Source organism: Echeneis naucrates, unplaced genomic scaffold (genome assembly GCF_900963305.1).
Source record: "Echeneis naucrates unplaced genomic scaffold, fEcheNa1.1, whole genome shotgun sequence".
NCBI lineage: Eukaryota > Metazoa > Chordata > Actinopteri > Carangiformes > Echeneidae > Echeneis > Echeneis naucrates.
Window position 1 is genome coordinate 830589 of NW_021780168.1, and position 25781 is coordinate 856369.

A 25781-nucleotide genomic window follows, 5' to 3' on the forward strand; every position below is an offset into this window, starting at 1 on the left:
AACTCAGCTACATTAAACAGGATTCTGAGGAGCTCAGTCATCTGGGAGAGACTTGGAGTAGAAAAGGTGCTTCTTTCTGATGCTCCAGTGACTGAGCTAGTCAGCCTGTACAGATGATTCAGTAACAGCTGAGTTATCTTTAGTCCAACAACTGCTGTCCATTCCTACCACATGGAGCCACAGGCTTTAGTGTTTTCAGTCCTAACCCTTGATTGTCAAGCAATCATATTCCCATTTTATGCAGATTTTTCATCCACAAAAGGCTTTTTCAGGAGTGGGATTTGAACCCGCACCTCCATTCAGAGACCAGAAATCCTTCAGCACAGGAAGCTCAACTGAAGTCTGGTGCCTTAGACCACTCTGCCATCCTGAGATGTGCTCAGCTGCCAGTCTCTGATGAGGAAACAGAAAAGTTAATGCTAGCTTTGCTAGGACAGCGTATTGCGGTGGACACTGGTGGGGAATAGAGACATGACAGGTGGGGCGTGACAAACTGGAGGAAATGTTCCTTTTCATTCTGATCATCCTTTCTTTATGGACTACAAAGATCTGACATTCAAAAACACCCACACAAAAACAAAGCCATCGCTAGTGCTTCTTTTCTAAAACAGTCTCTCTGTTTAGTGGCTGTATGTTCCTGCAGTATATTCAGCAATGACCACAAATCTTCCTGGAAGTATGTCCCCATGTTGGTGAGCAGAATGTTGTAACAGGAAAGCATGCAAAACATGCATTCTCCATGTTTTCCTGTTAATCAGTGCTGCTGAAAAACTGCTGACATTTTCCAGCTAAAAATCATTTCTCATGATGGGACAGTGAAGGAACATCCAGTGTGTAAGAACAGCAGAGGATGGTTTCCATCATCCACCTCTGGGTTCTGGCCCAGCACTCTTCCACTGCTCCACTCTGCTTACAGGTGGTTTTAACAACCTGTGATCTTGGTGCCTCTACATGAGCTGCTTATCGTCACTCTTCATCCCAGAGCAGACTTCTTTTTGTAAACTTTTGCAAGCTGATGGGCTCTTCAAGTACTCTGAGCAGTCAGGGTGGCCGAGCAGTCCAAGGCCTTTTGTTCAGGTTGACGTCTCCTCTGGAGGTGTGGGTTTGAATCCCACTCCTGACAGCCTGTGGTGTTACCCAGCTTCCCTGTCATATTACTTTGTTACATCTGTCGTCATTCAACAGCTCATTTAACTGTTGGTGGTATGAACATACTCCTCATATCATGCACTGCCAACCTGTGTTCCATCTGCAGACTGTAGACAACCTGTAGACTGCAATGGACTGGTTGGACTGGTGAAGGGGTGTGATTCTCTCTTCAGGAGAATAAAGTGCACCATTAATGTTCTGAATGCTCTGTATGGTCTAAAGAGCAGACTGTGTTCAGACGTCATCGTCACTTTACAGCAAAGCACAGAAATGATGAAGTGGCTGAGGAGTTAGGGAGATGGACTGCTAATCCATCCTTTTGTTTGGCCGGCCATCAGAATGTATAATGGGTGGATTTGTGACATAATGTTGTCCCCACTGTATACATTGATCAAACGAGGAGGACTGTAGAGGCGAATAACCATAACCATAACCCAGAGGTCAATGGATTGAAAACCACCCTCTGCTATTCTTACACACTCATGATGGAACAGCCAGTGTGTAAGAATAGCACACTGGAAAATGTCAGGAGTTTTTCAGCAGCACTGATTAACAGGAAAACATGGAGAATGTCATTTATCAATTTTAGCTCCAATTCCAAGACATGTGGGATCCCAGCAGTTTCTGTAGTGGTTGTCATGTTCACCTCACACACTGAAAGTCCCTGGATAGAAACTGGGAGGAAACAATTTGACTCACCATTTGTTTTTCCACAGCGGTAGTGAAGTCACACACCACGTGACGTTTCTCTTTACAGCTCCTTGTTAGTATAGTACATATACATAGTACAGTATCTCGCCTGTCACGTGGAAGACCGTGGTTCGATTTCCCGACGGGGAGAGAATGTGCATTTTTCCATCAAAGCTCATTGACGTTAATTATCATGAAACCTTATACACCTCCTCCAGAGCCACAAAGCACATTCCCCCTTGGGAAATCAAAATCCCAGTCTTCAACTAGACAGGAATAGATCTTGTCAACATAGGGGTTCAGACCAAGTACATCTCTGGTTGGGCTCAAACCACCATCCTTTCAGTTAACAGCCGAACGTACTGACCGATTGCACCACAGAGACAACTTTTTCTGTTGCAGCCTGCTGTTTCAGCTGATGATCCTAAATGTACGACTTTAGGTCCATCTTGAATGATCTCAAAACACAGCACCTTAGACCACTTGGCCATTCTGGGTTCCATTCTTGAGTTTGTCATGGTCTCCAGGGTGACAATCTTTTTCATTTTCCTATGGTGTATTGTGGTAATCACTTATTCTATTCTGTCAATTAAGGCTGCTCGACCTGACGTCCACCCATCTTTATGACCTTCGAACTGCCCATCTGTGTTTTTCATGCTTGGTTGTACGAGGGGGGCTGTGGGACAGGTTACAGGTCCGTAGCTGGAGGATTTTGGCACCATCAGCCTGAGATCTACAGCACTCATTGGATCAGTTCACAGCTGAGTGTGAAGCAGCAGGGATAAGGATCAGCACCTCTAAATCTGAGGTCATGGTTCTCAGTAGGAAACTGATGGATTGCCTGCTGCAGGTGGGGAATGAGTCCTTGCCCTGAAAGAAGGAGTTCAAATATCTCAGGTCTTGTTCATGAGTGATGGAACTCTGTTGCTTACATTGAAGGCAGACAGATGGATGAATGGTTATGCTTGAAGCTCTCATCCATGTTTTCTAACAACGGTCACAGCCCTGGGGAACTCCTTCAGTCAGAGGCTGCTCCACCCAAAGTGTGTGAAGGAATGCTACAGCAGGTCCTTCCTGCCTTCAGTGGTTGGACCACATAACAAATATTGAACCCAGTAGTCCGCACACCTCACATCCCCTCGCCTGCAATTCAACTGCTAATTCCTTATAAATATCTGTTGGTTGAATTTTTACTCTATAATTTCATTGATATTGTGCTTCTTGTAAAATGATGTATCGGCATGGATTGGTATGCAAAACTGGTGAAAACACTGACTATCATCCAGTAGCTCGTACTGTAGCCAGGCAGGATCTTTGTTTTCGCTCAGGGGCACTGACTGAGTTCATGAGGTGTAAGTGGGGACTGGATATACTGGTTAGGGGGGTGATGGGTGGACTGACTGAGCTCATGAGGTGGAGTAGAGCTGCTCACTCTAATGTGTCCAGCTCAGGACGCATTTGCAGCACAGCACTGGATCAGGGACCAAAGGAAAATACACAGGAAACATTTATACTCTCTGACAAGCAGCCGTGGCACAGATGATGGGGAAATGCAGACACGGTGCTTCCACTTGGCTGAGACACTTTGTGGCAGCAAGCAGGTAAACACATCACATTCCAGTTCTTCACCACCTGACCCAGAGAAGTCCAGATTTTTCCAGGCCGACGACCAGAACCAGTGGAGGGAAATACAGGCAAAGAGCAGGCAAAGAACAAGATCAGGTTCAGAAGGCAGGTGTGTTTTCTGGGTAAGAGATGATACAGGTGATTATAAAGAGTGCTGGAAAGTTACAAAGAACAGTCCGACAGAGTGGAGGTGGACGAAGGGACAGAAATTAGAGTACAGCATAGTGCTGCTAAAAGTTCCCCATATTTGAATGGATTCAGACAACAGATTGGCCTCCATACTCATCCTGTTAGAGCTGAGAACTGCATTTGACAACACTGACCATAATATGTTACATGGTCTGGAGTAGGAAATTTGGATTAAAGGAACAAAATCATATTCATCAGATGGATGGATTGAATTCTTCCAATTCGCAAAAACAAAGTTCTATACAGGTAGAACTTCTTTTCACACTCTGTATGCATCCTTTAGGGAATATTATCGGGAAGCACCATGTCAATTTTCATGGTTTCAACGATGACCCCCAGCTGTTCATATCAATGAAGCTAATCAGTCAGTCAGACTTCAGACATGTCTTAAAGGCATAAAGGGCTCAGAGAACCTGGAATTGTTTACTTCTAAATTCTAACAAAACTGAAGTTGCTGTACCTCAGACAAGTCTGATCTGATTGTGCTATTGTTAGATAGCGTTACCTTGGCCTCCCCTTCCACTGTTAGGAACCTTGGAGTCATTTTTGACCAGAGCTTGTCTTTTTCCCCCCTCACATAAAACAAGCCCGAGGCGTTCATCTCTCACCTGTGAACTATTTCAAAAATCAGAAACATCCATTGTCATGGGAATGCAGAAAGACTAGTGCAGGCATTTGTTACCTCCAGACAGGACGAATGCAGTTCACTGCTCTCAGGATGTACGAACAGATATCTGAAAAGTCTTCAGCTGATTCAGGACGCTGCTTCACAAATATTAACAGCATCTAAAAAGATCACATTTCTCCTGTGTTAGCTTCTTTTCAAATGCCAGCCGGATACACCCTGGACAGGTTGCCAGTCCATCACAGGGCCAACACACAAAGACAAACAGAGACCAACAACCACTCACACTCACACATGCAAACCATAAACTAACTAAGAAATGCCAAATTTCTCCCCCAAGAAAAAAAATAAGAAGGTTTATCACAATGTGGCTGTAGCTGCCTTTTCTTTTATGATACTACCAGATTAACCAGCAGGCATCATTTCCACCACACACAGCGTGGAGACATGGCACAAAGATGTCACACGCCGACACCAAGACAAAATAATAAGAAACGTCCTCATCATCTCTTCCAGCTGTTGACCATCTGACTGACTGAGTGCATGAGTCAAGAGAGATTCATTGTCATCGTTTAAACACAAATGAAAGCAGTTTGGCAGCTCTATTCTGGCAGCAACATCAAATACAATGGAAGTAGAAAAAGGGCAGACAGGTAAACCAGGAGGTCGGAATATTAACAAAGATTAACAAATAGTGTAAATACATTTATGATACAAATACCATAAAAGTTAGACAAAAGGTGATTATACATTTTGCCGAGTTGGAAACGTTTGCAAAAGCTGTAAATTCAGTGGCTGTAAGGTTTGACGCTTTGGTTCTGAACCTTTTTTCAGGGATGTACCACTGTGAAATATTTTCTCAGCCATGTAACCCCCTACCCACTGCAATTTTGGGTGATTAAAAAAGATGTGAAACAGTGCTGTGCCGTCAGTGAATGACTAAACTTTGTAACAAAGAAAAAACTACTAATTATCAACTTAAAGTACTTAAAGTGCTTCCACCTTCTTAAAATTGGATTTTCAATGAGCTCAGAGAAACATTCAACTTTAAAGTCTCATATACCCCCTACAGTGCTTTCACGTACCCCCATTGGAGAACCAGTGGTTTGATGGATGTGACAGCTCTTGGACAAAAACAGTTTATTGTTTTATGGGAGAGAGCAGAGGAGAGATGATGTCCATGGTGTGTGTTACACAGAGAGCCTTCTTTAGATGGCAGTGTGTGATGTTTTCCTGGTTATTACCTGGTGTGAGATGTGACTGGTCCATGTGGACACAAAGGACTTTGAAGTTCCTGAAGAACCTGCTACAGACAGACACTGAGGCATTTACAAATGATCTTAGACGCCTGTGGTGCATACATCAACAGCTCCTGACAACTTTCCTTACCTGGTAATCATCCGGGTTAGGATTTGGCTGAAAGGCAAAGTGTCCTCAGCACCTGCTTACTGATGCTAAAAAGCAGATGTTGTGAAAGCACCCTGGGTTGTGATGCAGCTGCTAACATGAAAAAAACTCTGACAACTCATTCACTATATGAGACATTCACCTTCACCAGTCAGAGTCAGGGTCCCCAGAGGAACTCTCCTGGTTTCTCCCCCATTTAAACAGGAAATTGGGCTTTTACTCCAGAGACAGGGGCCATGGACCTGAGAAATCCACAAGGTCCAAACTATTCTGAGGCCCCAGTCAACATTAGAGATCTGGACCCTGTGGTGTGTATGTGAATGTGTGTGTCTGTGTTTGTGAGGAGCAGCCTGACAAGTTAGACCAGATTCTAAGTCCGGCTGCTTGACCTGATCCACATCCTACAGGCAGACCTGGACCTGCTCTGAAGTGAATGTTGGTAATGATGTCACTGAGCTGGATTTTCAACTGTTTTGTGTGTGTATGTGTGTGTGTGTGTGTGTGTGTGTGTGTGTGTGTGTGTGTGTGTGTAAATCACAGGTATGTGAGAACTCGCAAGAGATGTAATTTGCTGTGGAGATTGCTCCTTCTGCTCCTTCTCTGCTTCGTCCTCTGGACTTTCGTCATCAACAAGTGAGACTTACCTGTAATGTGTGTGTGTGTGTGTGTGTGTGAGAGTGAATTTCAAATCAAATCGGATGTTATTTTTATTGCACCCCATCATGACAAAGTGTGTGCCTTCAGTAAAAACATGAGGTGAAACTCTTTTCAGTAACTTGATAAAATGTTGAACTTTTTCAGAGACTCAGAGACGGAGAGGCGAGGAGTTCCTCCTGATCTGAACTCTGTGGCTGAGGTCCCCAACACGGCAACCTGCCACCCACAGTCTCACATTGTTTTCCTCAAGACGCACAAAACAGCCAGCAGCACCGTGTTAAACATCCTGTATCGCTATGGAGAGAGCAGGAACTTGACCTTTGCCCTCCCGGTCGGCCAAGCAATGCATTTGTTTTACCCCAAACTCTTTGAATCACGTTTTGTAGAAGGCTTCAGCAGCGGCAGAGTGAAGGAGTTCCACATCATGTGCAACCACATGAGGTTCAGAAAAGCAGAGGTGAGTTTTTTTTTTTTTTTTTTGGTTCGTTTTGTTTTTTTGTTTCGTTTTTATCAGAAGTGGGTTAGGTTTAGGGCTCCTAGGGGTCATAGGGTTAGAGGTTGGGGCTGCTCACTGTGGTTTATATGTGATTGGTTGGAAAGTGGTTAGCACAGTTGTGTCACAGCAGGAATGTTCTTAGTTTGAACCCTGGGGGTTGTTCCTCCAAACACACGCCGGTTGATTGGTGATGCTCACAAGTTTTTTCTGTATCACAATGAAAATGGATGGATGGAATGATGGAGAAAACATCTCTGAGAAAGTTCTCCTCCTTTTATGTTTTATGTTCTAGGTGGCTAAAGTGATGCCTGAGGACACCTTCTACTTCTCCATCATAAGACATCCTGTGACCATAATGGAGTCTGGCTTTAATTACTTCAAGGCAATGCCGGCCTTCTCCAATAGTCGCAGCTTGGAGGACTTCCTGGACAACACCAACCACTACAATGATTCAGCACCGTGGAGTTTCTTGGCTCACAACAACTTGGCCTTTGACTTTGGCTTTGACCACAATGTCACAGCTGATGCTGAAGACCACGAGGACAAAGCCAAAAGGGCTGTTGCCGCCATAGAACGGGACTTCCATCTTATTCTTGTTTCTGAATACTTTGATGAGTCCATGATCCTGCTCAAACACGTCCTTTGCTGGTCCCTGGAGGATGTGGTTTCCTTTAAGCTCAACATTCGCAGTAATAGAACTCGTCATCAAATCTCACCAAACACTGCAGAGAAAATCAAGCGCTGGAATGCTCTGGATTGGAGTCTCTACCTGCACTTCAATGCCACCTTCTGGCAGAAAGTAGACAGTGTTGTTGGAAGAGAGCAAATGAAGAGTGAAGTGTCTCAGCTGAGGGAGCTACAGGTCAAGCTAGCAAACACCTGCCTGAAAGGGGGCGGAGCTGTCGACCCATCCCAGGTGAAAGACGCTGCCCTGAAGCCTTTTCAGGCTGGAACAGCTGTTATTCAGGGCTATAACCTGAAACCAGATTTAGACAACCAAACCAGAAAGCAATGTCAAAGACTCATAACTCCAGAACTGCAGTACACGCTGCACCTGAAGTCCCTGCAGTTCCTTGTTCAGCAGACACAGGTCAAAAGGATGGTTCCTCCATAGCATCAACACAGGGAGTGGTCAGAGCTACGGGAGCCTGCTATGGACAAGTCAGTACACACAAAATCACAATTCTCAGGACAGACCAAGTCAGACAGACCTGTGGAATAGTCTCTTTTTACTTTCTATGAATATTGTGTCCAGGCAGCAGGAGTGGGAGTCAGTATGTGTGTGTCAGCGATGGAAATTATCACCCGCCAGATGTGGGTGAATTTAATCAGTTTAGCAGCTACTGTCAGATCTGCACCAATTGTATATGCCAAGTATGTCTGCTTATTTTTCATTGGCCGATAAGTCCCCTTTTCAAGTAATTCATTTTTGTCTTTTATTATCTACAAATTTGCAGATCAGCATTACAGGCCCGAGAAGTACAAAGAGAAGAAGTACAAAGACCTACTAAACCAACTACCAGGTTCTGCTTTCAAGTCTCAAACAAGAGAGAAACTCTCACTGTCCTCAAATACGTTTTGGAGAGATTGTTGTTATGAGTTGGGTGATATATCTGATGTGATGGAAAAAGCTAAAATGTATATGTAGTCTGGGTAAAATAGCATGCTTACAGAGGAATACCTTCAATCACTTGCACTTATTGTGCATAACTTGCTGAATCTGTGCACTCACTGTTTGTCTGTCTAGTCTTGAGTTAAAATGCTGATTGCAAAGTCAAATTCCTGTGTCTCCACCCTGATGTATCATAAAATGTGATGTTGTTTCTGGGATATTGTTTAAACTACATGTATTTGATCATCTCTTTCTGTTCTCTGTCTGTTCTCTGCTGCTCTAAGTCATTTACATGGACACACCAAAAGAAACACCAAGAGATTCATTATTTTATTTAATTTTTTTTTATTTTTTTCAAGAGAGGAAAGGAAATGGAGCGCAAGAAAGAAAGGAAAAATTAGAGATAAAAAGAAGGGAAAGGAAAGAGAAAGAGAAAGAAAGAAGGGGTTGTGTGTGGGAAGGCTGGATGTTTCTCCTGTTCCCTATTTTGCAGTTTGTCTGGTTATGGAGTTTCTTGCTGTGTGCAGTCCGTTGGATTTAAACGGTGTAGCGTAAGCTCAGTCATCTCCTGCAGGTGAACTGATGAATTTCCAGTTGTTTTATGGGGTTTTTGTCAAATCAAATCAAATCAAATTTATTTGTATAGCGCCAAATCATAACAAAGTTACATCAAGGCACTTTACATATAGAGCAGGTCTAGACCAAACTCTTTATAAATTTATTTAAAGAGACCCAACAGATCCCCCGATGAGCAAGCACTTGGCAACAGTGGCAAGGAAAAACTTCCTTTAAGAGGCAGAAACCTCGAGCAGAACCAGGCTCAGGGGGGGCGGCCATCTGCCTCGACCGGTTGGGTTGAGAGTGGGAGAGAGAGAGAGAGAGACAGGCATTGGGGGGGGGGTGTAGGCAGGAACATGTTGCTGCATGAAGTTCATGGAGTTGAGCAATAATACAGAATTCATGAAATATGGGACCAGCAGGTGTTGCAGGAACATGGGATGGAGATGAGTCACCACCTGCAGGATGAGGACAGGGAGAGAGAGGAGAGGAACTGGGAGAGACAGAGACTTTGGCAGAACATGGTTAGTAAATGTAGTATAAATGCATAGAACTGGGTGAAACTGTTTTTTTTTTTAAGAAGGATGGTTTTTATCAGCGCATGCAAGGAGGGAGGGAGAGAGAAAGAGGGAGAGAGGGTGACAGGGAGAGACAGAGAGAGAGAGAGAGAGAGAGAGAAGCTCAGTCCTTCCCCCAGCAGCCTAGGCCTATAGCAGCATACCTAAAGAGTAGAGGACTTTAACTTTTTAACTATCAGCTCTGTCACACAGGAAAGTTTTAAGCCTGGTCTTGAAAGTTACTGAAGAGTCCGCCCCCCGGACCGATACTGGAAGTTGGTTCCATAGAAGAGGAGCCTGATAACTGAATGATCTGCCTCCAGATTTACTCTTGGAGACTCTAGGAACCATAAGTAAACCTCCATCTAGAGAGCGGAGTGGCCTGCTAGGACAGTAAGGAACTATGAGCTCTCTGAGATATGATGGAGCTTGGCCATTAAGAGCTTTATATGTTAAAAGAAGGATTTTGAATTCCACTCTATATTTCACTGGCAGCCAATGAAGGGCAGCTAACACAGGAGAGATATGATCTCTTTTCCTAGTTCCTGTTAATATTCGTGCAGCAGTGTTCTGAATTAACTGAAGGCCTTTTAGAGATTTGTTTGGACATCCAGATAGTAATGAGTTACAGTAGTCCAGCCTAGAAGTTACAAATGCATGGACTAGTTTTTCTGCATCATCCTGAGAAAGGATGTTTCTGATTTTCTCAGGTGGAAGAAAGCTGCCTGACTAACTTGTTTTATGTGAGGGACAAAGGACATGTCCTGGTCAAAAATTACTCCAAGGTTTCTTACAGTGGAGCTGGAAGCCAAAGTAATGCCGTCCAGACTGGTGAGATGATTAGATAGTATTTTTCTGAGGTGCTTAGGACCGAGTACAATAACTTCTGTTTTGTCAGAGTTGAGAAGTAAAAAATTTCCAGTCATCCAGACTTTTATGTCTTCAAGACATGCCTGCAGTCTGACTATCTGACTGACTTCATTTGGCTTCATTGATAAGTACAGCTGAGTGTCGTCTGCGTAGCAGTGGAAGTTGATGCTGTGTTTCCTGATAATGTTGCCTAGAGGAAGCAGATAAAGCGTAAAGAGGATTGGTCCAAGTACCGAACCCTGCGGGACTCCATGACTGACTACAGTACATGAGGAGTAGCTGTTTACATGAACAAACTGATGTCTGATAAGATCTGATCTGATAAGTAGGATTTTAACCACCTTAGTGCAGTTCCTTTAATTCCAATTTCATGTTCCAGTCTCTGTAGTAAAATATTATGATCTATGGTGTCGAATGCAGCACTAAGATCTAGAAGGAGAAGTATGGAGGCTGATCCATTGTCTGAGGACATTAGAATGTCATTGGAGACTTTAACCAGCGCTGTTTCTGTGCTGTGATGGGCTCTAAATCCTGACTGAAACTCTTCAAACAAACTGTTCCCATCCAGATGCTCGTGTAGTTGTTTTGCTACAGCTTTCTCAATGATTTTAGAAATAAATGGAAGGTTCTATATGGGTCTATAGTTTGCCAAAACATCTGGATCAAGATTAGGCTTTTTAAGCTGGGGTTTGATGACCACAGTCTTAAGTGCCTGAGGTACATAACCCAGAAATAAAGTCAGATTAACCAAATCTAGAATGAACGGCTCAATTAAATAAAAGATCTCTTTAAAGAGGCTAGTTGGTACTGGGTCTAATAGACAGGTTGACGGTCTGGATGATGAAACTATAGAAGCTAGCTCTGAGAGATTCAGAGGTGAGAATGATTCCAGATGTAAAAGAGGCGTCGCAGCTGATTCAGCAGTTGCCGTCTTCAGAAGGGGATTTTTATCTAACGTAGGCAAGAGCTGATAAATTCTTCCTCTGATCGTGAGAATTTTATCTGTAAAAAGTTAATAAAATCATTACTGCTTAGAGCTAAGGGGATCACTGGTTCAACTGAGCGTTTTTAGGCTGTCTTTCCAGGCTCTGTGAGACTCTTCTGACTTACTGGAACGCCAGTTTCTTTCTAATTTCCTTGATGTCTGCTTCAAGGCACGGATTTGGTAATTATACCAGGGAGCCATCCTCCTCAGATTGAATACTTTCTTTTTGAGAGGGGCGGCATTATCAAGATTCGAACGCAGTGTGGCCATAGTGCTAGTCACATGGTCATCAACCTGCGTATGGGAGAAATCCTCATTTGAATTTAGATATGGCATTGTTGGGAATGATGACCAAATGTTCTCTTTAAATTTAGCCACAGCAGCTTCAGATAAACATCTTCTATAGCTGAATTTATTCCTCAATGCTGTGGAGCCCATTAAAGTAAACTCAAATGTAATAAGGTAATGGTCAGACAGGAGAGAATTTTGGGGAAGAATTTTTAGCTTGTCAATTTCAATGCCATAAGTTAGAACAAGATCAAGGATATGATTGTAAAAGTGAGTGGGTTCATTCACATGCTGGGAAAAGCCAATTGAGTCTAGTAGGAAAAGAAACCCAGAACTAAGGCTGTCGCTTTCTACATCAACATGTATATTGAAATCTCCCAGAATAATGATTTTATCTGTACTAAGTACTAACTCTGATATAAACTCAGAAAACTCTGATAGGAACTCTGAGTACGGACCAGGTGGACGGTATACTGTAACTAACAGAACTGTTTTTTCACCTTTCCAGTCCGAGTGGGAAAGACTAAGAGTGAGGCTTTCAAAAGACCTGCAGCCAGATTTTGGTCTAGGGTTGATTAATAGGCTTGACTGAAATATTGCAGCCACCCCCCCTCCTCGACCTGTGGTACGAGGGATATGAAAGTTAACATGAGTTGGGGGTGTAGCTTCATTAATGCTAACATACTCATCCTGCTGCAGCCACGTTTCAGTTATACAAAATAAATCAATATGGTGATCAGCTATGAGATCGTTAACTAGTAGAGATTTTGATGATAATGATCGAATGTTCAACAGTCCACATTTGATCGCAGTGTTATTTGACTGAATTTGTGGCTGCTTTAATTTCAGTTAGGTTTTTGTTTTTAGCTCCTGTTCTGTTTAATTTGGGTTTTTTAACTTTTCTAAATTTAGGTGGTCGGGGGACAGACACAGTTTCTATAGACCTAAACATAGACAGAGACTCTATTCTATTCTCGGCAGATGACCGCTCTGACTGAGGCGCAGAGGAGCGTGTTAAACTGCGGCTCTGCCTCCTGGTCTCGACCCGGGATTGTCAGGGTTTTGGATTTCTAATAAAATCGGCCATATTTCTAGAAATGAGAGCGGCCCCATCCACGGTGGGATGGACACCATCTCTCCTAATTAGACCAGGTCTCCCCCAGAAAGACCTCCAGTTATCTATGTAGCCCACGTTGTTTTCGGGACACCACCTCGACAGCCAGCGGTTAAATGACGACATGCAGCTGTACATGTCATCACTGGTCCGATTGGGGAGGGGGCCGGAGAAAACTACAGTGTCCGACATCGTTTTAGCAAAAGTACACGCCGATTCCACATTCATTTTTGTGACTTCCAACTGGCGAAGTCGGGTGTCGTTACTGCCGACGTGAATAACAATATTAGCATATTTCCGTTTACCCTTAGCCAGCAGTTTCAGATTAGACTGGATGTCGCCTGCTCTGGCCCCCGGGATACACTTCACTATGGCCGCCGGTGTCGCTAACTTCACGTTCCTCAGAATAGAATCACCAATCACTAGAGTCGGCTTTTCAGCGGGTGTGTCGCTGAGAGGGGAGAACCTGTTGGAAACGTGAACTGGTCGGTGGTGAACCGGGGGCTGCTGCCTACGACTATGCCTCTTGTCTCGGACAGTCACCCAGCCGCCCTGACTAGATCCCGACTGCTCGGGAGCCACTGGGGGGGAGGAAACTATCTTAGCTGCCGTATGAACTCGTCTAGGTTGGCCCGCACCGGCTACAGGAGTGAGGCTAGCTACACTGGCATAAGCTGGGCTAGCTAAAGTGCGGAGCCGGGATTCTAACTCATTAATCTTCGCCTCCATTTCTACCATCATCCTACATCTATGACAAGAGGTGCTATCATAAAAGGAGGCAGAAGAATAACTAAACATGAGGCACAGAGAACAGGAGAGGAGAGGAGAAGGAGGAACAGAGAGTGGAGACAGAGAGCTAGAGGACATTGCTAATCGGGTAGTTTGATTAGCGGAGGAGCAGAAACGGTTATAACCTTTGGAGAAAGGGGAGATATTGACTTCTAAAACCTAGTGTTGGTGTGAAAATAATTTTCTGCCTGATTACTCGAGTGAATTAGGAAATAATAGCAGAAGAACAGTGGAAACAACACAGAGATGACAAAGCACAATAGAGAGCTCAACCGCCAGTAACCGCCAGTGACCGCCAGTGACCGGAAATCCTTTTTTGTGAAACCAAAAAAGCCAATGAACCTCTTCCATCTGGAATTGTTGGTGTGCTTTCTCTTCTTCATCTTCCTTGGTCCGTCTGGAGGCAGCTCAGAGCTGGCCTGTGGATTTTCAGGTGCTGGTCCAGGCCTAACTTCTTCCACTGGAGTCTGGTTGTTATTGACTTCCTGCTTTTTGGCATTGGTCACTTCAGCCACTTCCATTTTATTGGCCTCTGTAACTTCAGCTGCTTCCTGCTTGTTGGCTTCTCTCACTTCAGCAACTTCCTGTTTGTTGGCCTCTGAAACTTCAGCCGCTTCCTGCTTGTTGGCTTCTCTCACTTCAGCAACTTCCTGTTTGTTGGCCTCTGTAACTTCAGCAACTTCCTGTTTGTTGGCTTTTCTCACTTTAGCCACTTCCTGTTTGTTGGCCTCTGAAACTTCAATAACTTCCTGCTTTTGGCCTCTCTCACTTTAGCCACTTCCTGTTTGTTGGCCTCTCTCACTTCAGCAATTTCCTGTTTGTTGGCCTCTGTAACTTCAGCAACTGCCTGCTTTTGGCCTCTCTCACTTCAGCCACTTCCTGCTTGTTGGCCTCTGAAACTTCAGCAACTTCCTGCTTTTGGCCTCTCTCACTTTAGCCACTTCCTGTTTGTTGGCCTCTCTCACTTCAGCAATTTCCTGTTTGTTGGCCTCTGTAACTTCAGCAACTGCCTGCTTTTGGCCTCTCTCACTTCAGCCACTTCCTGTTTGTTGGCCTCTGAAACTTCAGCAACTTCCTGCTTTTGGCCTCTCTCACTTTAGCCACTTCCTGTTTGTTGGCCTCTCTCACTTCAGCAATTTCCTGTTTGTTGGCCTCTGTAACTTCAGCAACTGCCTGCTTTTGGCCTCTCTCACTTCAGCCACTTCCTGCTTGTTGACCTCCATTTCCATCAGATTGGACATGTGTTCTGGTTGGAGTTTGCTGTTTTTACCTTGCGAATGCAGCAACTTCTGCAGCCCGTGAATACGTCGGTTCTGTGTTTCCACTGTGAAAATGAAGTCCACATTGTCCTTTTTTGTGGCGTTGTTCAGCTCTCTGGTTTTCTTCAACAGAGCCATTGCGTTTTTGTACATCTCGCTCATTTCTTTGTGGGACTCTGTCAGGTTCTCCACCAACTTCATCAGCCTCTGCTCCCTCCCTTGGTTTCTGAGTTTCTCCACAGTTGTCCTCTGGCTCTTCACCGTCCAGCAGCTCTTCCTTCTTTGAGGACTCTGAGGTGTTTGGAGATGATCTGTTCTGCGGTGGCTCTGTCTTTTTGAGCATCTCATCGTACCTGATGTAGTTGGAGAACATAAGTTTCACTCTCTCCAGTTCCTCCCTGAGTTTGGACTCATTCTCTCAGCCCTCTGTGTTTCTGCTGCTCTCAGGGCCTGTTCATCCTCCAGAGCCTTTTTTATCATTTCATTTTCCCTCAGCAGGCCTTCTTCTGCCGTGTTGCCGTTATTTTGGCCTCCACGTGCGATCTTCATCTTCTTTGGCATGATGTTTGTGTTTGATGGTGTGCTCTGATTTCTCAAACACTGTAGTTCTCCTGTGCCTGTACTGTGATGTGACTTTGTCTGCCAGCTGGTATTTACATGGAATTATGGGGAGTCACTTTAAAGGCAACTGAATCATTTCAAAGGCGATGGAATCTTGTCCCAGTGATGTCTTATAGAGCAGAAGACAGAGTTTTGTTTTTTAATTATGTATTATATTATCTTCTACCCACGTTCATTATTCTAATTGACCACTAGCGTGCAGTTACAGTCTATTGGTGTAACACATCATGGATTCTAGGTCTCCCACATGAATGCCTTTTATAACAGGCATAACTAACCCTAACCCTTCAAGCTACAATGAGAGCGACAAAAACATGCAGGAAATTTCAAGTTGTTAAATCCCTTCACCTGTAATACACCGCATCGAACACCAGAGGCCAGTATTGGCCAGGACCTGAGATCACATCCACCTTCTGTGGAGGAGATCTGGAGATCTGGAAAATCCAGCTTGGGAAGTGCTCTTTGACTTTTTTCTGGTTTCCTGAGGAGAAAAACAGATCAGTCAGATGGGGTGACAGGAACATGAACAGGAGTCCTAAACATCTCTTTGCTTCAGCATTCATCAGGATGAAGGAAGGGATCTGGAAAAGGTAAAGTCCTGTTCAGTCAATGCCTCACTGTGTTCTTTCTGCAAAGTGGAATCAATAAAGTTTTGTTTCAACACGTCATCGTTTAAAAGTTGGTTGTATTTTGCATTTGTCAGCTGAATCCACAGAGTCACTGAAATGATGAAGTAAATCCAGGAAAGGAAAAACATTTGGCTCTGAATCTCAATGTAGATTTGAACAAAGAGCTCCAGCTGAAGAAAACAATGCTGTCTGTTTCCAGATGATGAAGAACTCAGTTCTCAGTTGATGCTCAGTTATGTCCATCTAGTGGACAGATGGTAGAAGCTGATTCCTGAAAAGAGGAAGTGACTTTTCCTCAGATCAAACTGTTGAAGGAGAACGAGCAGCTTCTTCCTCACTGACTCACTCAACCTCTGTCTCCTGGGTTTGGATTTAGGTCTGGGTCTGGGTCTGGGTCTAAGACCAGGTGGGCCTGCTCAGAGTCTCTGTGTTGGATGTGAGCTGCTGAAATCTCTGAACACCATGACACAGATAATATCAGTCTGATGTGTCATCTGTAATCCAGATGTTGTCAGCAACAAACAGATGTTCCTGACAGAAGCTGTGCTGATTCACTTCAAGCAGCACATGAGCCTCTTTCTCAGGAGCACACACAGAAAAAAAATGTTCTATTCCAACAATATATGTGATGTCCTTGTGTATGAATGAATGTTTCACTGATGCAGATTTTTACAGAACAACATCAACTAATAACTCCACAACGAGACTGTGTGACGTCACCGGAGATCAAAGGCTATCCTGCTAACTATTAATGCACCCACCAGCAGAGACATAAATCAGCTCCCCTGATGACTGTGAGGTGACAGACGGGGTTCTGATTTTCCTAAAGTTTTGCAGGTAATAGAAAGCTGCCCTCCTGACTTGTTTTATGTGAGGGACAAAAGACATGTCCTGGTCAAAAGTTATAGTTAATGGTATCATCAATAATGTGATGTGGATCCATCTGCTTGAGGGGGTGGGGCACACACCTGAACACATCACAGACATAAAAGTTTGAGGATTCATTTTTGTGTGTGTGTCTTCAGAGAGGAGGTTCAGGAGTAAATTAGACTGTGGTATTGATGGATTAAATCAATGCAAACATACAAAATTTGGATCAGATGTCTGCACACTGTGTGTGTTATGGAAATGATGCCTGCTGGTATCAGATATTATAGTAAAGCTAACTACAGAACCACAGTGGCACCACCTGTGTTTTTTTTCCCCCCAGGCGGAAAATGGAGGCGTATTAGAGGGCAGCTTTTATTTGCTCATACTAAATTAACTACACTAAAGACTAAACTAAACAAAGGATAATTAAGTTTGATACATTTTATGTTTTTGATGTTTACATAGAAATTAGTGCATTAGAATAGAATCTAATAACCTAATCATGTGTTAAATATGCAGCATGAAACTTTTATCTTTAAGCAGAGTAGTGACTACTAGTCAGATGAATGTCATGAAGTAAAATGTCCAGCTTTCCCTTTGTCATATTGACAGGTAAAGGAGTGTGTGTTCTGTATGTTACTTTATTAAATATTTTATTTAACTTTATGGTAGAGGGTTAGGCATTTTTTTTTTTTTTACATTTTTGATTTGAGGGCCAGCACAGCGGCCTCACAGCAAGAACTTTGTGTGTTTGATTCCCTGGCCTGGGGTCTTTCTGTGCCAAGTTTGTGTGTTCTCCACATGCCTCCTGGTACTCCGGTTTCCTTCAAACTGATTTTAAAGTGTGAGTGGTTGTTGTTCATCTCTGTCTGTCCACATGTGTTGGCCCTGCGATGTCCAGAGTGTACACTCCCAGTATGAGCTGGGATAACTGGAATTCATTTTGGAGTAATGTTTAACATTAATACTTTGGATATTATCATTTGTTTAACATCTGACTTTTTAATATGAATGACCTTCCTATGACCTTCCTGTTTTAGCCTCTTTTCTCCTAAGATCAGCAAAACTGACCTCGATAGTCAAAATTTGCTCAATCACGTCAACTCATCCAGAGTGAGATTAGTTTACAGTAACCTAAATTCCCAGACAGTTAAGTTTTGGAAAGGCCTCTCCTATTCCCCTTCTTTCTGCTGGTCAGTCTTTGGTGGGTTTTCTCATAAAGGACTGAAATGAGATGCAGTGTACATGTTGACACATTGCTAAATTACCTCCAACATTCTGTGACTGTGACTCCTACAAAAGGTCTGACTTAGAGAGCTGCTCATAACTGCTCATAACGAGAATCTGAAAGGAGAGAAATCCATTCATAAAGGAAAATGCCAACCAACACAGTGATCACCAGCTCTTCCAAATCAACCAAGAAAACTGCTGCTAAAGACAAATTCTAAACTTAACTAAACTTAAACCCTGATGAGAGAGTCAGGTGGATTAAAGTGTTGTTTGACTCGGTGCACTGAACAAGCTGTGTACAGCCAACAACAACAAGATCCATTTAAACAGTCCCTCAAGGCACAAAGTCAGCTCCAGAAGAAGTTACAAGACAAGGAGGAGTGACTCTTTTGGAAAGGTTCATAATTATAATTCTTAATTCAGGCCTGTTTCAAATACTTATTTAATGTATGCAAAATGTAATTAATACATTTATATACATCTCTTTGGCTACTGATATCTACAGTTTGTTGGTCAAATACAAATTAGTTTTTCTGAACTAAGATAATAGTTTGAATAGCAAACAAAAAAAAAAAAAACAGATTTATAGGCATTTACTTTGATATTTACAGCTCAAACATTTATATTGACATCTTTAAATCTGTAACCTGCCTTATGCAGAATCTAAAGGAACCCAGAATGTCTATTTTTTTTTTTTTCTGGATAATTTCTTCTAATCTACAAAAACATTAGATTCGGATAAAACACAGCTGATGAAGACACTGGAGCGGCTCTTCCTCAACCTCCTCAGGCCCCAAGTGCAACATGCCCAGGACCCCCTACAGTTTGCCTATCGGGCAGGTGTTGGTGTGGAGGATGCCATCCTGTATCTTCTGCATCGCGCCCACTCGCATCTGGATAAGGGAGGCGGCACGGTGAGGATCCTTTTTCTGGATTTCTCAAGTGCCTTTAATACCATCCAGCCCCTTATGCTTCAGGACAAACTGCTGAGGATGCAAGTGGACCCCTGCTTGGTGTCCTGGATCTCCAACTACCTCACCGACAGACCGCAGTATGTCAGGCTGACGGACACCACGTCTGACACTGTGGTCAGCAGTACAGGAGCACCGCAGGGGACAGTGCTGGCCCCCCTTCTCTTCACCCTATACACCTCAGACTTCTGCTACAGCTCGGAGCTGTGTCACATCCAGAAGTTTGCAGATGACACAGTTATCATGGGGTGTATTAGGGATGATAGAGAAGAAGAGTACAGGAGTCTGGTGAATGACTTTGTTGTCTGGAGCCAAAGGAACCACCTGCACCTCAACACCTCAAAGACTAAAGAGCTAGTCATGGACTTTGGGAAGTCCAGACCGTGTCCACGTCCAGTGCTGGTCAGGGGTGATGAGGTGGAGGTTGTAGGTAACTACAAATACCTTGGAGTTTGGCTGGATAACAAGCTGGACTGGTCATGTAACTCAGAACACCTGTACAAGAGGGGCCAGTGTAGACTGTACTTCCTGAGGAGACTGCGATCTTTTAACATCTGCAGGAAACTGCTGCAGATGTTTTACCAGTCTGTGGTTGCCAGTGCCCTCTTCTATGCTGTGGTGTGTTGGGGTGGCAGTACATCCACAAAGCACTCAAACAGGTTGGACAAGCTGATCAGGCGAGCTAGCTCTGTGGTTGGCACAAAGCTGGACTCTCTGGTGACAGTTGCAGAGAGGAGATCCAGAAACAAACTGCTGGCTATTATGGACAACGCCAGTCACCCTCTGCAGCCTGTCATCAGTGCACAGAAAAGCCTGTTGAGTGACAGACTGCTTCTCCCCAGGTGCAGAACCAACAGATTCAAAGACTCCTTTGTCCCCCGAGCAATAAAACTGTATAACTCTGCACTAGGTGGGAGGGGGAGGAGTAGCAGGAAGAAAGAGGGATTGGAGAAGATGGGACACTAAAACTGAATATTTATGGTTGTACATTTGTTGTTTATATATTTCAAACTGTGTGCTTTCTTTTACTGTTCTTGTCGGTGCTGTACCTGCTGGAACAACAATTTCCCTGACGGAGACCTCCCAAGGGATTAATAAAGTCTATCTTATCTTATCTTATCTTATCTTATCTTATTTTATCAGTATTATTCACATCTGTATTTCTGATTTTGGCTTCAAGAAGGCAAATGCACCACGAACCCAAGCTAAATGGGAAACGAGAAAAAGGTTTTCTGTCAGAAATTCTTTGAGGTAAGAGCTCAGAAAACCAGCTCTAATATGTGTTCAGCTGTGTGGCAATAAGAGACTTTCATCTGGGAGAATGTGGTTTGAGTCTCACTGTCTATAGATTTAGTTAACTATTCTTTCCGTTAAATGCCTTGAAGTCACACGAAATGAAAAAGAATAAATCTGCATACATCAGATAAACCTACAAAGACTCTAACTCCGACTGCATCTTAGCACTTCTATGAGTGTTTCTTCTTACATTATCTCACTTTACTTCCATCGACATCATAAATTTCAGTATGATTTATGTACATTGTCCACTTGTCAAAAACGCTGTTCAGACCCACAAATATCTGGCTTTTATTGGGAATGGAAAAGGTAACAACTGGCTTTCAGGGCAATTAATATATGCAGTGGACTGGATGGTACTCATTACCTATGGAAACAAATATTTTTGAAGGAAATAAAAGATTAGGGATTGCTTCTTGGAGTCAGGAGCTGTGAAACAACCCTGAATATCCTCCTCATGACACCACTTTCAATTAAAGAAACTAAAATCAAAATTAGCAGGTACCCTTTTTTAAAAATGTGAGTAAACTTGTCTATAGAATCAGATTTACTGCCAGTCAGGTTTGCCTTACTGCTCAGACTGAAGACACATAACGGGGAGGAATGGTGTCATCAGAGCATGCAGAGACAAATGCTGCTGGCCTTGTTGCTACTGATTTAAACAGCTCTGTCACATTTCATCTCCACGTCAGTGCTCCTGTACAACAATTGAAATCCTCATTATCTCAAATCAACTACTATTTCACAGCACAACTCAGAAGGTGACATTTGCTACATCTCAGTCGAGGATGAGACTTTAATGGAATCCATCCTTTCCCTTCCCTGCTTATTATGATTGATAAAAACAGCGGCAATACTTTGTACACTAACAGTTAGTTACTGTCAGAGAAAGTTCTTGGTGTGCACCCACAAGTTTTCCTTCTGAGAAATTAATATAAGGCTGACCCCCCGGCCTAAAAAGACAAATGAGCATAAGATATCAGTAATGTTGTTACGATTTGGTGCTCTATAAATCAATTTGATTTGAGTTAACAGGTACTTTGACTCTTTGCAGGGGACAGTTTCTTTAGCCAAAATGCCATCACAACCAAAACCTTGAATTCTCTTTCGGCTCACTGATGGAAGATCATGACTGTTGCTCCCTGCTGTGATGTCTGCAATATAAATTGAGAGCCTACTTTGGCTCATACAGACATCCTTCACTATTCTACTGGAAAATGGACATGCGGCCTGAGAGTGTGTTAAAAATGTCATATGTGTGAGTCTCACGGTCAACAGCTGTCAGTCCTACAAATAGACACTTAATACTTATATTTGGTGATTAAGGTTCCAATCCACATAAAGATCAGGGATGAGACAGCGTTCCATCTGATGCTGCTATAGACATGTATTAATTTATTTCATTTATAGATGTTAAAAGGACATTTGCTTTTCTTCTTCCTTTGGGCAATAAGTGGGTTGTCGAATTGACATAATTGTTAGACAAATTCCAGTAAAATTATCCAATTACTTCTTTAAAAGTTCCCGCCTGAAGCCAAATATTCGTAATTGGGACTCATTCATGTTTGCACTGCGTGTAACCACCACTCCTGTTTCTGTTCCTGTCAGAGTATTTAAGAGGTGATCTCTCACCTGAAGCCACCACAGGCTGAAAGCAGGAAGGAAGAGGAGAAGAGAGTCTTGCTACAGGTTTGCTATAGACTCATCTGTCATCTGTTACCTTATTTAAAGAACTGATTACCAGAAGAAGTTGGCTGCTTCCTGCACAAAAATGGACAACATGAACAGGTCTTTTTTCTCTCTCTCTCTTCTGCAGCATCCACCATGAAGCCTTTGTCTTTATTCATATGTGCCATGATGGTTCTGACTGGAGCTAATGGTAAGTATTTACCCAGAATATTTTTGGGTGTCATTTTTTATATCCTCACTTTATACTTTTTTCATCTGATAAAAGCCTGAAATTTGGTGCTTTTAACGTCTTCACCACATTTCTGACTTCTTTACAGATGTAATCTTTGCTTACAAAAATATGAAAATATCTGTGTATGAAGGAACATGTTGTCCTACTTTAGCAGCAGATGGACAGTGTTTCTTCAACTGTACCAATAATCGCAGTCTTGTATAGAGTACCCAGCAGCATAAAATTACAGTTAGCTTACTGGAAAACAATTAGAGTAAAGTGAATGTCACCTATTAGAATACTAGAGTGAAAGTCTAAAAGTAGTTATTTGCTGTAATCGAGGGTCAAAAGTTATTTGATATTAAATGGACTTTAAAAGTGTTAAAAGTAAAAGTAGGAAGTATTTTTTAACAAGTTAATGCTGCCAGTAAAGAAAGGATCCTTTCAAAAAATGTTCACATTTCACATACTTTCAACGAACCAACAAAATGAAACAAACAACCACCCCAGTTTGGTTCCAGCCAAAAACACAAGACCTTGGTCCGTGGAGGACTGAGTATTGGGACTACATAGTGGGAGTCAGTTAGTCTGCTGCACACACACATACACACATTCAGTCATTCAGGGTATACACAGATATCCTGATGTTGACAATGACACAAAAAGAGCTCTGTGTGTGTGAGTGTGTGTTACCAAAAAACTAGTCCATGTTCTTAAAATTCTGTTTTGTTAAATCTTCCAGCTCACCCACATCATGAGGCCAAAGTGGACTGGGAGAACGTTGACTGGGAGGAATATAAGGAACACTTGCGTAAGTAAAACAATGACACAAAAAGAGCTCTGTGTGTGTGTGTGTGTGTGTGTGTGTGTGTGTGTTACCAAAAAACTAGTCCACGTTATTAAAATTCTGCTTTGTTACATCTTCCAGCTCACCCACATCATGAGGCCAAAGTGGACTGGGAGCACATTGACTGGGAGGAATATAAGGAACACTTACGTAAGAAAAACAATGACAAAAAGAGCTGTGTGTGTGTGTGTGTGTGTGTGTGTGTGTGTGTGTGTCTGTGTGTGTATGTGTGTGTGTGTGTGTGTTACCAAAAAACTAGTCCACGTTATTAAAATTCTGCTTTGTTACATCTTCCAGCTCACCCACATCATGAGGCCAAAGTGGACTGGGAGCACATTGACTGGGAGGAATATAAGGAACACTTACGTAAGAAAAACAATGACAAAAAGAGCTGTGTGTGTGTGTGTGTGTGTGTGTGTGTGTGTGTGTGTGTGTGTGTCTGTGTGTGTATGTGTGTGTGTGTGTGTTACCAAAAAACTAGTCCACGTTTTTTAAAATTCTGTTTTGTTAAATCTTCCAGCTCACCCACATCATGAGGCCAAAGTGGACTGGGAGAACATTGACTGGGAGGAATACAAGGAACACTTGCGTAAGTAAAACAATGACACAAAAAGAGCTCTGTGTGTGTGTGTGTGTGTGTGTGTGTGTGTGTGTGTTACCAAAAAACTAGTCCACGTTATTAAAATTCTGCTTTGTTACATCTTCCAGCTCACCCACATCATGAGGCCAAAGTGGACTGGGAGCACATTGACTGGGAGGAATATAAGGAACACTTACGTAAGAAAAACAATGACAAAAAGAGCTGTGTGTGTGTGTGTGTGTGTGTGTGTGTGTGTGTGTGTGTGTGTGTGTGTGTGTGTGTGTGTCTGTGTGTGTATGTGTGTGTGTGTGTGTTACCAAAAAACTAGTCCACGTTTTTTAAAATTCTGTTTTGTTAAATCTTCCAGCTCACCCACATCATGAGGCCAAAGTGGACTGGGAGAACATTGACTGGGAGGAATACAAGGAACACTTGCGTAAGAAAAACAATGACACAAAAAGAGCTCTCTGTATGTGTGTGTGTTACCAAAAAACTAGTCCACGTTATTAAAATTCTGCTTTGTTACATCTTCCAGCTCACCCACATCATGAGGCCAAAGTGGACTGGGAGAACATTGACTGGGAGGAATATAAGGAACACTTACGTAAGAAAAACAATGACACAAAAAGAGCTCTCTGTGTGTGTATGTGTGTGTGTTACCAAAAAACTAGTCCACGTTCTTCAAATTCTGTTTTGTTAAATCTTCCAGCTCATTCACATCATGAGGCCAAAGTGGACTGGGAGGAATATAAGGAACACTTACGTAAGAAAAACAATGACACAAAAAGAGCTCTCTGTGTGTGTATGTGTGTGTGTTACCAAAAAACTAGTCCACGTTCTTCAAATTCTGTTTTGTTAAATCTTCCAGCTCACCCACATCATGAGGCCAAAGTGGACTGGGAGAACATTGACTGGGAGGAATACAAGGAACACTTGCGTAAGAAAAACAATGACACAAAAAGAGCTCTGTGTGTGTGTATGTGTGTGTTACCAAAAAACTAGCCCACGTTATTGAAATTCTGCTTTGTTAAATCTTCCAGCTCACCCACATCATGAGGCCAAAGAGGACTTGGACATGTATGACTGGTATGAACTCTACTACGGTTATAAAAATGCCGCAGAAAAAGGTGTGTCTTCTGTGTATGTGTGTGTGTGTGTTACCAAAAAACTAGCCCACGTTATTGAAATTCTGCTTTGTTAAATCTTCCAGCTCACCCACATCATGAGGCCAAAGAGGACTTGGACATTTATGACTGGTATGAACTCTACTACGGCTATAAAAAGGCAGCGGAAAAAGGTGTGTCTTCTGTGTATGTGTGTGTGTGTGTTACCAAAAAAATAGTCCACGTTGTTAAAATCTTCCTGTTATAACTGCTTTGTTAAATATTGCAGCTCATCATGAGACCAAAGAGGACTGAGACATATATGAGGACATAAAGAGGCTGACCGAGTCCTGTTTTGGATCCTTCTGAGAAACATGACAGGATGTTTGTGTGGTCTCATCTATCTCCAGCAGGATTGTTTTGATGGATCTCTGAGCTGAGGTGATGATGTCACCATCAGTCTCATATCTAATCTGAATTCTCCGACTGTGTTTCCTCTCTCTTGCTGCTTCTGAGGAGCTGGGTTTTCTCTGGGTTTGGGGCCTTTAATAAAACATTCAGCGAGGTCTTTTTCTGCTCTGTTTTGTTCCTTTTTGTCAAATGCATTAAAAAAATAATAAAAAAATAATCTTACACAGTGAAAAATCTTCTGGTTTGTCACTTTGTTTTCTGATTATAAGTTGGGGGGGGGTCATTTCCCTTAATCCAACAGTGGGCCCTTTCAGATAACAAAAAAGCAAGAAAAGAAAACTTCTATGAGAGTGGGTATTTAAATCCTGCTGTTGTGTTCATTTCAGCTAACATCCATTGTGTCCCTGGTCACTTTTGACCGGGAATCATTTTTTTCCATTCTAAATGTGTAA

At 42.8% G+C, this 25781-nt stretch overlaps 2 protein-coding genes across 2 annotated transcripts in view; one reads left to right on the top strand and one right to left on the bottom strand.

Moving 5' to 3' along the window:
* The window catches only part of LOC115038391 (NACHT, LRR and PYD domains-containing protein 12-like), a gene marked incomplete at its 5' end in the record, with an annotated part of 488710 nt that overhangs the window by 100221 nt on the left and 362708 nt on the right, over positions 1 to 25781 (bottom strand). The gene's annotated exons all lie outside the window — the stretch shown is intronic.
* On the top strand, positions 6471 to 7953 carry LOC115038384 (galactose-3-O-sulfotransferase 2-like). The gene is made up of 2 exons (XM_029497222.1): positions 6471 to 6800; positions 7132 to 7953. Exons 1-2 carry the CDS (start codon positions 6471 to 6473, stop codon positions 7951 to 7953), a joined length of 1152 nt encoding a protein of 383 aa, XP_029353082.1.